This window comes from Chelonia mydas, chromosome 1 (genome assembly GCF_015237465.2).
Source record: "Chelonia mydas isolate rCheMyd1 chromosome 1, rCheMyd1.pri.v2, whole genome shotgun sequence".
Classification (NCBI taxonomy): domain Eukaryota; kingdom Metazoa; phylum Chordata; order Testudines; family Cheloniidae; genus Chelonia; species Chelonia mydas.
Genome location: NC_057849.1, coordinates 246,638,318 through 246,651,334, shown reverse-complemented (window position 1 = coordinate 246,651,334; position 13,017 = coordinate 246,638,318). Strand labels below are relative to the sequence as shown.

The following is a 13,017-nucleotide window of genomic DNA, read 5'->3' as shown; positions in this document are numbered from 1 at the left end:
TAGAGTACTCTATGAGAACTGTTTTGTCTTGGGTTCAGGAAATTTCACTGTAGCAAGATAATACATACTTTATTTCTCTCATTATCATTGTAGCCATGCAATTACTTCATCTCAGATATTTAAAACCATTATTTTTTTAAATCAGAAGTTACCATCACCACCACTCCCAACATACTACCTGATTTTCGATGGCAGTCATAAAATACAAAGTATGGCTATTTGAATGCTCTTTCTACCTTCCTCTCTCCCCCGACCCCAATACAAAATAAGCAATAAAGGCCACACAGCTAGCAACTTAGGATATACCTAGGCACCCAAAGGATGCTGAGGCGGGTTACATTTTAATGTACTCACCTGATTTGACTTTTCCACTGTACTGCTGGGAACCTCTGTGGTGTCCTTCACAAAAAAGTTATCTATGATGTGTCTCTCTGCACATTCCTGGCTGCAAATTGGACAGCGGATAACACCAACTGGAGAGAAAAATAAAGAGCAAGTTCAACTGGCAAGAAATCTTCTAAGATTTGTAAGCTTATCAATTTATCAAAAAAACGTCAAAAATAATTGTTCTAGAGATACACTTTTCTGAAAACTTTCAGTTAGTATTTCTAGAGCCCAAGGGATAAGATGCCAATTCTTATCCACTGCCAACCCACAGACTCTGGGTCTCTGCCTGAAAATCACTGAGTATCTCAGCTCCTAGTAGGATTCAGACACTTTAGTTTCAATAATCAGTTTTGTCGTGAATCTTGTACTTATTTCACCCCTTTGCTACTCAAAGGTTCATGTCTTCCCATGAGCAGTTTGTTGCAAAATGGCTAAAGAGTCAGTTTGTAAGGTACCAGATACGTTCAGCAGGACTAGAGGTACGTAACTGCAACAGTGATGTGATGGACATGGAATTGTTGTGTAATAATCTAAGAATATTGAGATGTAATAATTTTCTGAATACAATATACCGTCTGATCAATGAGGAGAAGTTACTGTATATTGGTTATAAGACTTTCCTGTTCTAATTAATAGGGGGCTTCAGGAAAAGCAAGCAGGACAACACAATAATAGCTATAAACAAACCCCCCCAGGACAATTGCAAGACAATGGCGTACTTCCAGGTTACAGCCCAAAGTGAGACAGACATTTTACCAGTCTGGAAACTCACAGATCAAAGGGTTATAAACAGTTAGAGAGCTGTCAATTGTCAAAGGGACAGGTTAACAAAGGCCCTGTCTACACTGGCAAGTTTCTGTGCAGTAAAGCAACTTTCTGTGCTGTAACTCCTGAGGTGTACATGCTGCCAAGCCACTCAGTGCACAGAAACTGTGCAGTTGCAGCGCTGTAAAAAACCCACCCTGACGAGAGGCGTACAGCTTCCTGTGCCGGGCCTACAGTGCTGCGGTGCCAGTGTAGACACCGTAGTTGAACAGAGCGCTGTGATTGGCCTCCGGGAGGTGTCCCACAATGCCTGTTCTCGCCTCTCTAGTCATCAGTTTGAACTCTACTGCCCTGCCCTCAGGTGACCAATCATCCTCCCCATCCTGTAAATTTCTTTGGAATTTTGAAAGTCCCCTTCCTGTTTGCTCGGTGATGTGTGCAGTGGTCTCAGAGCATCTTTCCAGGTGGCCATGCCTGCTCCACGCACCAGGCGATCGCCCGCTTGGAGCAATGCCAAGCTGCTGGACCTCATCAGCATTTGGGGAGAGGAGGCTGTCCAGTCCCAGCTGCGCTCCAGCCATAGGAATTATGATACCTATGGACAGATTTCCCGATGCATAACAGAAAGGGGCCATGACTGGGACACACTGCAGTGCAGGGTCAAAGTGAAGGAGCTGTGGAACGCCTACCACAAGGCGTGGGAGGCAAACTGCTGCTCCGGTGCTGCGCCCAGGAGCTACCGGTTCTACAAAGAGCTGGATGCGATACTCAACGGCGACCCCACCTCCACTGCGAAGACCACTGTGGATACTTCGGTAGGTCGCATTCCAGTTGAGAGTGGACCGAGCCAGGAGGAGGAAATCTTGGACAAGAATGTGATGGGGGAGGGGGATGGGGACCCAGAAGCAAAAGGATGACTCGAAGGCCAGAGATGCATGCAGCCAGCAGCTCTTTTCTACACCAGAGGAGGCTTGCCAGTCACAGCTGTCGGTGAAGAGCAAACAGAAGAGAAGGCCCCTAGTATGTGGGCTTGAAGTGAGCTGTTCGGGGCAAGAGGGTTGCAGAAAGCAGGCTTGTCTCCCACCGCATGCCTAGTCTGAGCGGCTGAACAGGCTGTTGATTGACTCCCTCACTTCATGGGAATCTGCCTCAGACCTCCAGGAAACTCTCATGGAGATACTGGGCAACCCGCTGCCACAGGTTCTTTGGCAGAGCTGCTTTGTTTCTTGCCCCATTAACGGTAACTTTCCCACACCACTGTGCCATCACCATGTGTGTGTGGGGGGGGGGAGGCAAGCCGCATAAGGGCCAGGGCAGAAGCTGCAGTCTTGGAGAAGACCCTCCCTTGATTGACTGCTGGCCCTTAGCAGCGAGATATCTTCCATAATGATCACATCCTGTGGAAAGTGTGGAGACAGGAATGATCATCAGGCCCCACCTACAGAGCTGGCTCTCCCCAAGAGCCACGTGCCCAGTGTACATCTGAGTCTGGGATGAGTGATTTACCATGCCCCTGCGACTACTCACCATTTTGGGGGTCTTGTGGCTCGTGTGCTTGCCTGGGGTCAGCCAGTTAGTGACAGGTGTGTAAGTACTGGCTGTGTTTTAAATCACTGAATCAGTGTTCTGTGTGTTGCAAACAATACTGCTTCTGTAAAATGTTGCATTTAAACTTCACAGAGATGACCTGGGGAGCCGAGCCTCCCTCTTTGTTATCGGCGGCTGAATGGCTGCGCAGAATTAGAAAGCGGCCAAGAAGAACTAAGGAGGACTTTCTGCGTGATGTTATGATGCACTCCATTGCTGAGAAACAGGAATCGAAGGAGTGACGGAGACAGCGAGAAGAGGGACCAAAAGGAGAACGCGGCACACCAGAAAGAAGACACGGAGTAGCCCTTATATGTTATGGAGCGCTAAGTGGACACACTCCAGGTGATACTTGCTCTTCAAACCGAGCAGCTCTGCGCCCACACTCCCCTGCGGCCACTGTTGCAAAACTCTTTCCCATTCTCCCCCCAGACACCACCAACACACTCTTATCAATCTCCCGGCTCCAGTCTATACCCGCGGCATTTCACTCCTCCCCCGTCACAGTCCAGCACTGTGGACTCCCACAACCCACTGCACTCAACACACATCCCTCTGCAGTTTGGCCCTGCTGAAGTACAATACCCGCTGCATTGTACATCAAAGGAGAAGGTTGGCTATGATCCCTGGACATACACAAATCTTTAGCCATCCCCACCTCCTCTTGGGATCTTCCCTTCCCCCATCCCCCTCACTGCAGATTTCTTTTTTTGTTTGACTCTCTCCTCCGGTTGTTGTTTTTTAATAAAAGAATTGTGTTGGTTTGAAAGCAATCTTTATTCTATGAATTGAAAGCAAACAGAGCCCTGCAAAGCAACAGACAATTATGTTAAACGTTCACATTGCACCAATCACAATCCCCTCCTAGCATTACAAACACTGCACTTCCAAGCATAGCAACAGATATTAGTGGCTTTCAGCTTCAAATTGCTGTCTCAAGGCATCCCGGATCCTTATGGCCCCGCACCGTGCCCTTCTAATAAATAGCCCTGGACTCTGGCTGTTCAAACTCAGCCTCCAGGCACTGAGCCTCTGAGGTCCAGCCCTCAGTGAAGCTTTCACAGATATTATGGAGCGTACAGCACGCAGCTATAAACATAGGAATATTGTCATCGGCCAGGTCCAGCTTCCCATATAGGCAGCGTCAGTGGGCTTTTAAACGGCCAAAACCATACTTAGTCATTCTGCACTTGCTCAGCCTGTTGTTGAACCGCTCCTTGCTGTTGTCAAGTTGCCCCATGTATGGCTTCATAAGCCATGGCATTAAGGGATAGGCAGGGTCTCCGAGGATCGCAATGGGCATTTTGACTTCCCCTATGGTGATCTTCTGGTCCAGGAAGAAAGTCCCTGCTTGCAGCTTCCTGAACAGGCCAGTGTTCCAAAAGATGTGTGGGTCATGCACCTTTCCAGACCAGTCTGCATTAATGCCTGTGAAATGCCCACAGTGATCCACAAGTGCCTGGAGAACATTGAGAAATACCCCTTGAGATTAATGTACTCAGTGGGTAGGTGGTCTGGTGTCAGAATTGGAATGTGTGTGCCATCTATCGCCCCTCCGCAGTTAGGAAACCCCATATGTGCAAAGCCATCCGCAATGTCACGCATGTTGCCCAGAGTCACCGTCTTTCAGAGCAGGATGCGATTAATGGGCCCGCACACTTCCGTCAACACAAGTCCAACTGTGAACTTTCCCACTCCAAACTGGTTAGCGACCGATCAGTAGCAGTCTGGAGTAGCCGGCTTCCACAGTGCAATCACCATGCACTTCTCCAATGGCAAGGCAGCTCCCTCTCTCTCTCGCCACATGCTTCTCCAACGGAAGTGCAGGGCTGGGGCGAGCTCATCCCATGAATGTGGTTTTCCTCATCCAAAAGTTCTGCAGCCAATGCTTGTCACCCCAGACGTGCATCACAATGTGATGCCACCACTCAGTGCTTGTTTCCCGAGCCCAAGAGCGATGTTCCACTGTGGGCAGCACCTCCATGAATGCCACAAGGACTCGTGTCGTAGATGGTAGCGTGGAAAGACTCCTCTTGCCTTTGTAGTTTAAGGAATAACTCCACTGCCACTCGTGATGTGTTGGTCAGAGCGAGCAGCATACTGATAAACAGTTCAGGATCCATTCCTGCAGCCCGAAGAGGCAGGGCGTGCAGTACACAAATGGTTGAAAGATGGCACCAAATATGGACAGAAGCACAGGAATTGCAGGGATGCAAAGCAATGCATCACAGGGCATTGGGATAGGATCCAGGATGCCCTGCGACCCCCTCCGTCTTCACATAGGTGCCGACCCACCGGCAGCTCCCCGCCCCGCCCCCTGCCAGAGCTCACCTCTGCTCTGCCTCGTCTGCGAGCACCCGCTTTTCCCCCCTCCCTCCCAGCACTTGTCCCCGCAAAGTGCTGGGGGGGGTGGGGGGGTGGAAGAGGAGGAACATGGTGCACTCAGGGGAGGAGGTGGGGCCAGGGTGGGGATTTGGAGAGAGGTCCAATGGGGCAGGGACTTTGGGGGAAGGGGTTGGAATGGGGGGGGGGCCGCGAGCACCCACCGGCACCATGAGAAGTTGGTGCCTATGCGTCTTCCCACAACTCTTAGTGGCAGAAAAGGAAGAAATGCTCTGTGGAATAACTCCCCAGAGTGCACTGCTCCGAATACCACTGCAAGTGACGCAAGTGTGAACATGCTATTGCGGAGGCAACGGACAGTGTGAACATACAACAGCAGTTTCCCTTCAGCACTCTCTGAGCGGCACTGTAATCCCACCAGTGTAGACATGCCCACAGAGAGCCTCTGTGGTGTAGATTGCGTTAGACCCTTCCCCAGATCCAGGGAACAGTAAGCCTTAGAGGAATGCAGGCATGAATACAGACTGGTTTGGGGCAGAGGGACAGCTCAGTGGTTTGAGCATTGGCCTGCTAAACCCAGGGTTGAGAGTTCAGTCCTAAAGGGGGCCATTTATGGATCTGGGGCAAAAATTGGGGATTGGTCCTGTGTTAAACAGGGGGTTGGACTAGATGACCTCCTGAGGTCCCTTCCAACCCTGACATTCCATGATTCTATGAAGTTTTGTTAAGATCTATTTTCTTTTAATTGCTTTGGTTATGCTTTAAGAGAAGGTGTGCTGAAAACAGGAGGGATCAGAGGGGCAGTTAACCTGGTAACTCACACCTGATACACCATTTCACAGTTAAGTCTTTTAAACTAACAAGAAGATGTAGAAGTAGAAAGTTAAAATATATATTACTACATAATCAACTATGTTTCACATTGTTAGTGTTCTGAACTCACCTTTTACAAAAGCCTCCCCATAAAATTTTGCCAATGTATCTTAATGTGTATTACTAACCTCCCTGCTATACGAGAATTAGGCCTTTTCTGATACAAGCCCATTGATTTTCTCAGAGTGACTTTGTGATCTGGACATTCATTTAACACAGATTATAGAGAGTTCAGACTTGTGCACTGCACTTGCCTCCACCTTATCACATTTAAAGTTGAGTTTGACAAAATACATTTACTTCTACGCATACGATCATAGATATGTTAAGCTCTTATTTCAGGCCCAAAATCTTTAGCAAGAGGAAAGATGTACAGCTTACATATCTCAAAGACAGTTGTGCTGCATCACTAGACATACATGTGATAGCTCTTCTCTTGGCTGACAGACCAGGCAGGGACTGACCTAGGGAACTCTAGAACTGAAAGTGAGATGCTACACCTTGAGCTAAATAGCCAACACTTTATAGCTGCAGGCTGTAACAACTCATTCACTGTGGAACAGCAAGTAGAAGAATCTTTACACACACACTTTCCTCACCCTGGTCAAAACTGCAGTAGATATCTGTTACCATCATTCTGGATATAAATCAGGAACTCTGTTTTCAAGAAGTCTGATAAGCTCTAGAGCTTAATGCAAACAGTGCTGAAACACAGGTCTGGTCTACACTACAAAGTTCAGTTGCTGACTCAAGACAACTTATAAGCTCTTTGTGCACGTCTACACTCAAATTTGTCTCTGGCCAATATAAGTGTTGCTTTTGGTGACTGCCCACCTTGGCAAGCATGCCTAGAAACTCTCCCTTGTTGTGTGCATTGTCCAATGTTTAAAATTTAAAGATGGTGACTGGCCCACCACTAAAAGACACAGGTACTAACTCCCCATTATTTTACTGATATATTAAAAAAAAAAAAAAAAAAAAAGTACAACAGAGGTAGAGTTGGCATCTGCTTTTCGTTCCCCTCTTGGGATAAGTGAAGGGGAGGGGTGGGTTGGGAGGGGGCACCATGTAGAACATCTCGAGGAAACTTTCATGGCAAGACTCAATACTCTCCTGAAAGTTTTTAGGGATGGCTGTTTTATTTCTTCCTCTGTGGTAGGACATTTTCCCATGCCACTATCTGATGAGCTCAGGTGGCACCACTGCAGTAAACAGGCTAGTAGCATATTGGCCAGGCAGCTTCAGGATGCTAGTAGCAGCTGGGCTTTCCATTGCCTGCGGAAAATAGTGTCAATATTACCACAGCCCTCTGGGATAGAGACTGAAATTTTAGTGCATCATGCAAGCAAAGCCATACTCACCATGGCTGGGACTGGAGAGTGATGCTGTGTAGAGGCTCTCCAAAGCTGAAGTGTTAATAAGCATGTCTTATTAAAAGTTTTTATGGGAATAAGGCAAGGGAGTTTTGCCTGATCATTCCCTTTCTGATGTGACTGTAAATCCAATGATACAACTGTTTTTAATCAGCCGCAGAATACCTGACCCTGATGAGGCGAAAAAGAAGAGGACTAGGGAGCACACGTTCAAGGAAATCCTGCAAGCCAGTGCTGTGTTAGACACTGAACAAAGGGCCTGGAGGGCCAGCAAGGCAGACAGTATGGAGAACTCCAAGGTAGCAGCTCTCTAGCCCCTCAACATAAACACGTGGCATCACGGGCTGCCTCCTTACCCTTACCACTTCATGCCAGAGGACAGCAAGGAAGACTACAGCTTCACACACGAACTGTGATTCTTGCTGGACGGTGTATATGTCGCCACAACAGGCCACATTTGTGCACTGAAATGGGCGTTTGCTGCTCTTCCAATTTTGAAGTCCTAATCTTTTAATTTATATTTAAAATTTGTATTGCATTGCCTGTTTTTTGCACACTGGTTTTCGACAATCCATAAATTTTTCCATTTTGGAAAACAGAATTTTCATTAGTTCACAATACATATTTGGAAACACCGATTTAGGCTTCTGAGTTTAAAATTGCTCAAGTGAATGTTTACCATATTTTACAGTTAGAGAATAAGTAGAAGTAATGGTCTAAATACAGGGGGCAGAAACAGACAGTATTCGTCACTGTGTACTGATGAAGCACTTTGAAGAGGAGAAACTATATATACCCATTTAAGATGAGGAACAGTGAAAACCCCTCTAAAATAAGAGTCTAATGAATCAAGAATGTTCTCGAAAAAGGAGAAGGATTTAGTCAGTCACTCTTGTGAAGCCAGCCTTTATTGCTCATTATATAAGTCTCCCACAAAACATCTCCTCACTTCCTTCTACAGTTGTTCCGTAAGCATGTAATGATATCCTTGAATTAATCCATGAGGCAATTAACCTCTCCTCCCTTAATTCCTTCAAGACACACTTCTATGATGCCTACAAGTCTGCCAGTCAATGATGATTAGGTTGTGCAGTAGCGAGGGCACGCTGATTTTAATTTAAGATTTGGAAACATCAATTTCTACAATACCTATGTAACTGTATTATCTTGTTTTGAGTTTGGTCACCCTCACTGCCTGTGTTTTGCCTGAAGTTACCGTATTCTTTTCAATGTGGGGACTATATCGACTTGTGTTTATGCAATAACTAACTACATTAGCATATGTCCCCATTGGGTAAGTCCTGGAGAACCCAAATACAGATAGTATAGTACTAAGTGTTTAATTTATTTCATTATTTGCTTTTATTTCCCCTACCAACATAGTCTTCCCTAAATTATTAAAACTATGGGAGAGGTAGAAATTACATTTGTTGCTGTTGTGACAGCAAAGCTTCTTACAACTTCAATGCACAGGGCTCTAACGCTGCATTTCAATCACTCAGAAAACACCTACTGACTTTTATGGGAAACCCCATGAGTAGAACTGAAGGAAAGTTACAGTACATGGGTCAAAATTTCAGCCACACTGAATATGAAGGGGTAAAAAGTCAAACTGATGTCACAACAGTCCTTAAATTCCACAAGAAAGATCTAATACACAACTCATCCCTAAGACTATCAGCCAGACTATCAGAGGCTCGTTCACCTGCACATCCACCAATCTGATATATGCCATCATGTGCCAGCAATGCCCCTCTGCCATGTACACTGGCCAACCTGGACTGTCTCTACATAAAAGAATAAATGGATACAAATCAGACGTCAAGAATTATAACATTCAAAAACCAGAAGGAGAACACTTCAATCTCTCTGGTCACTCGATTACAGACCTCAAAGTGGCAATTCTTCAACAACAAAAAAATTCAGACAGACTCCAACGAGAGACTGCTGAATTGGCATTAATTTGCAAACTGGACACTATTACATTAGGCTTGAATAAAGACTGGGAGTGGATGTGTCATTACACAAAGTAAAACTATTTCCACATGTTTATCTCCCCCTCCCCCCAACACACACACACTGTTCCTCACACATTCTTGTAACTGCTGGAAATGGCCCACCTTGATTATCACTACAAAAAGGGTTTTCCCCGCCCCCGCTGGTAATAGCTCACCTTACCTGATCACTCTCCTTACAGTGTGTATGGTAACACCCATTGTTTCATGTTCTCTGTGTATATAAAAATCTCCCTACTGTATTTTCCACTGAATGCATCCAATGAAGTGAGCTGTAGCTCACTAAAGTTTATGCTCAAATAAATTTGTTAGTCTCTAAAGTGCCACGAGTACTCCTTTCTTTTTGCGGATACAGACTAACACGGCTGCTACTCTGAAAACTGTCATTTCTGTAAAGGGCTTTGAGACGGTGAGTGGATCAAACTGTACATTAAAGGAAGCTTTCATGGGCAAAGAAACATTTGAAAACTTTCCTCAGGGTAAGTGCCCACTCCACTAAAAGGTACTGACCTATAATAGGTAAGCTAAGTTGCTGTCTGGCATTTTGAACAAGTCATTCTCTGTTCTCTAGTGCCTGCAGCTGCATCATGTTGCACTGCCGACAATCAAAAACATGAGAAAGCCAGATATCTACAATCACATTGTGAAATACTAGTTATCAGTGAAGATCATTAGGACACATTTGCCTCTGGGCCAGAAGGTTGTGCATTCAACTCAGCATATTAATACCAGGCTCAAACTTCTTGTTGATACTGCAATGCACAATGCTCTTGCAGTGTCAGAAGGAAAATTTTTCAACTGTTAAATCTGTACAGACAGCTGTTATATTCCACCGTGAGTATATTTTGGGCTTGACTGCACAGAAATGCAGTGTCAATGCAAGAGGAGTGAGTATTTGGAGTTGTGGTGGGCATACAAAAACCAGCAGCTATTGTTAGGGATGGGTACGGTTCTATTATATTCCCACAGTTCTGTTATATTCACCGTGCTTATTGAAATCTTCACAGGGGCAGAGTTAAGGTTGCATGGGAGTAAGGTCTGGCAGGTATTAACTTAATTCTGCACTTCCTGCTTTTATAATGTTGGTGTTTTGTTTTGCTGTATTTCCAGCTTCCCAGGAGGTTTCAGTTTTCAGCTGCCAACTTCTGTGTTCTAGAAGGTATAAAGGCACTGCTAGCCAACTTTAGCTCCCTTTTAATTAAACACATTTATTTAGTGAGTTTCTTTACTTAGATGTACTGAATAAAATGGGTCTATCAGAGGAGAGAGAGAGAGAAGGTTGAGACCTGTTTCTGCTCTTACTATCCTTTGTGAAGCAAAGGACAAAAAACTAGAGTACATGTCAGCAGAACGAAGCTAGAGAAAAGGGATGAACAACAACAAAAAAACCCACACATGGCCAGGATTGGTTCTGGCCCTTCCTAGTTTTTGAGAAGAAAGAGCAATTAGATTACACGTTGACATACTGAAGATGCGGAATTGAAGGCTTAGACCATTAAATTGCTAAATGAACTTCTTAGCTTCTAAGCATATATATACCAGTTTACTCTTTGGTCAGAAGAAGGGAGGCTTCTGGTCCTAAGGGCATGAAGGGGTAGAATGTTCTCAAGAGTGACAGCCACCATGTTTTAAAAATATAACAACCATTTCCAATTCACAAGACAGTTTTGTGGTTTTCCTGGAACAAGTGTTTATGGAGTGGCAAGACTAGCAAGTTAATCAGTAATCAGTTAATTCAAGTTAAAAACTCTAGTGTAGACATATCCCTGGAGTACCAACAGAAAGTACAGTAAGTCTTCTAGTTAGTGACCTACTTATTTTTCTCATCTCCTGTACTTTGAAGTTAGTCTCAGAAGTGTTACGTGAAGAGGCCTTGTCTACACTAGAAAACTGAACAGTTTGTAACTGAACTGATTTAAACACAAATAGCTCAGTGCGTCCACTTTAATCAAGCTGAATTAGTCTGTCCTTGTCTTTGCTATGAACGAGTTGTGTTCTTAACAAGGTGTAACGATGTTGGCTCTGGAGGGACCCAACTGAAAATGCCAATTCAAGACAAATTGCTTAAAGCAGGGCAGTTACAGCCCAAGGCTGGGGTTTCTATGCACACCAAGGCAAACCAAACCAGACAGAGAAGACTTTGGTTTTACCCTACAGGCGAACCACAAGTCACACAAGCAATTCCCTTAGACACTCCAGTTTCCCATTATCACCACCAGTGCCACTCATTATGGGGACAAATGGTTATGAAAACCAATACCCTAGTAAAAGAAAAAAGGTTCTCTCGATCCCAAAGGACCAAGCCCCAGACCCAGGTCAATATACAAATGAGATCTTACCCACAAATCATGCTGTTGCCAATCCTTTAGAATCTAAAATCTAAAGGTTTATTCATGAAAGGAAAAAGATATAGATGAGAGCAAGAATTGGTTAAATGGAATCAATTACATACACTAATGGCAAAGTTCTTGGTTCAGGCTTGCAGCATTGATGGAATAAACTGCATTTTCAAATCCAGTCTCTGGAGTACATCCACAGCTGGGATGGGTCATTATTCCTTTGTTTAGAGCTAAGTCCCTCCAGAGGTATGAAGCAGGATTGGAGACAAGATGGAGTTGCAGCAACTTCTTATATTCTCATGCCATGTGGTCTCTCTTTCTTTGTCCCAAGGACAAGCTGTCCATCACATGGCATGGAAAAACCACAGAGTTTTGTCCATAGGCATGTCCCTGCATACCTTGCTGAGTCACACGGTGTGTCTGCCTTCTCTCAATGAGTCAGCTGTATATCTGATGGTCCTTAATGGGCCATCAAGCAGGCTAGGCAGAGCTGACACCAACCTGTCGCTCAGAAGCATAGCACAAGTTTGAAAAACAGACAGTATAGAGCCAATACTTATAACTTTAAATACAAAAATGATACATGCATATTCATAGCATAATCATAACCAGCAAACCATAACCTTGTCTTAGACACCTTATTTGACCCCCTTTATACAAGATTTGGTGTCATTACAGGACCTTGGTTGTAACAATGATCTATACGGTCCCAGATTATGTCAATAACGTCACACAAGGCCATTAAGAATTTTGCCTGGCATCCACACTAGCACTATTTTAAACCATTCAGTTTCAATTACCTTTGGATATCTATTCCACAGTCTCTAACTCAGCTCCCAGAAGCAATATTGAAAGATTTTGCAAGGCACTGAGGCACTCTGTGACAGTAGTGGGAAGACCAGCTGAACAGTTAAATCTAGTGTGCTCTGGCACTGCACTAAACTGGATAAACTTGCTGAAAAATTAGTCTGTTCCAAATGGTAATTAAACCAGTTGTAAGCCATTTGTAGATATGCAGTGGTTTTTGCTTGAGGAGAGGAAATGTTCTACAAATATTCTAGTGGTTTAATGGTTAAATAGTTCCAAGATAATCCAAGACAAAGCTTACTTGTTACCTGTTTAAAGGGCATTTCCCCTGAAGAGTACCTGGGAACAACTGGGGACTTTTGTTTTTCCCAAAGTATATCTATGGTTAAGCAGATTAGTTAGCATTGTAAAAAGGTGGTAAAATGACAGACAGCAAGACAGGATTTTCCAAGTTTACAAAAATTCAGAGCATGACAATTCTTAGTTGATGCAAGATCTTTATTTATAATACTAACTTTACTTTTTGTA

The 13,017-nt window shown here is 44.5% G+C and overlaps 1 protein-coding gene across 3 annotated transcripts in view; it reads right to left on the bottom strand.

The window, feature by feature from the left end:
• TRIM24 (tripartite motif containing 24) overlaps positions 1-13,017 on the bottom strand; it is a 135,255-nt gene that overhangs the window by 74,861 nt on the left and 47,377 nt on the right. For all 3 annotated transcript variants that reach the window (XM_037879288.2, XM_007072286.4, XM_043541510.1), the window contains one exon: positions 355-473. In XM_037879288.2, the coding sequence (XP_037735216.1) occupies positions 355-473 (119 nt within the window). The remainder of the gene's footprint in view (positions 1-354; positions 474-13,017) is intronic.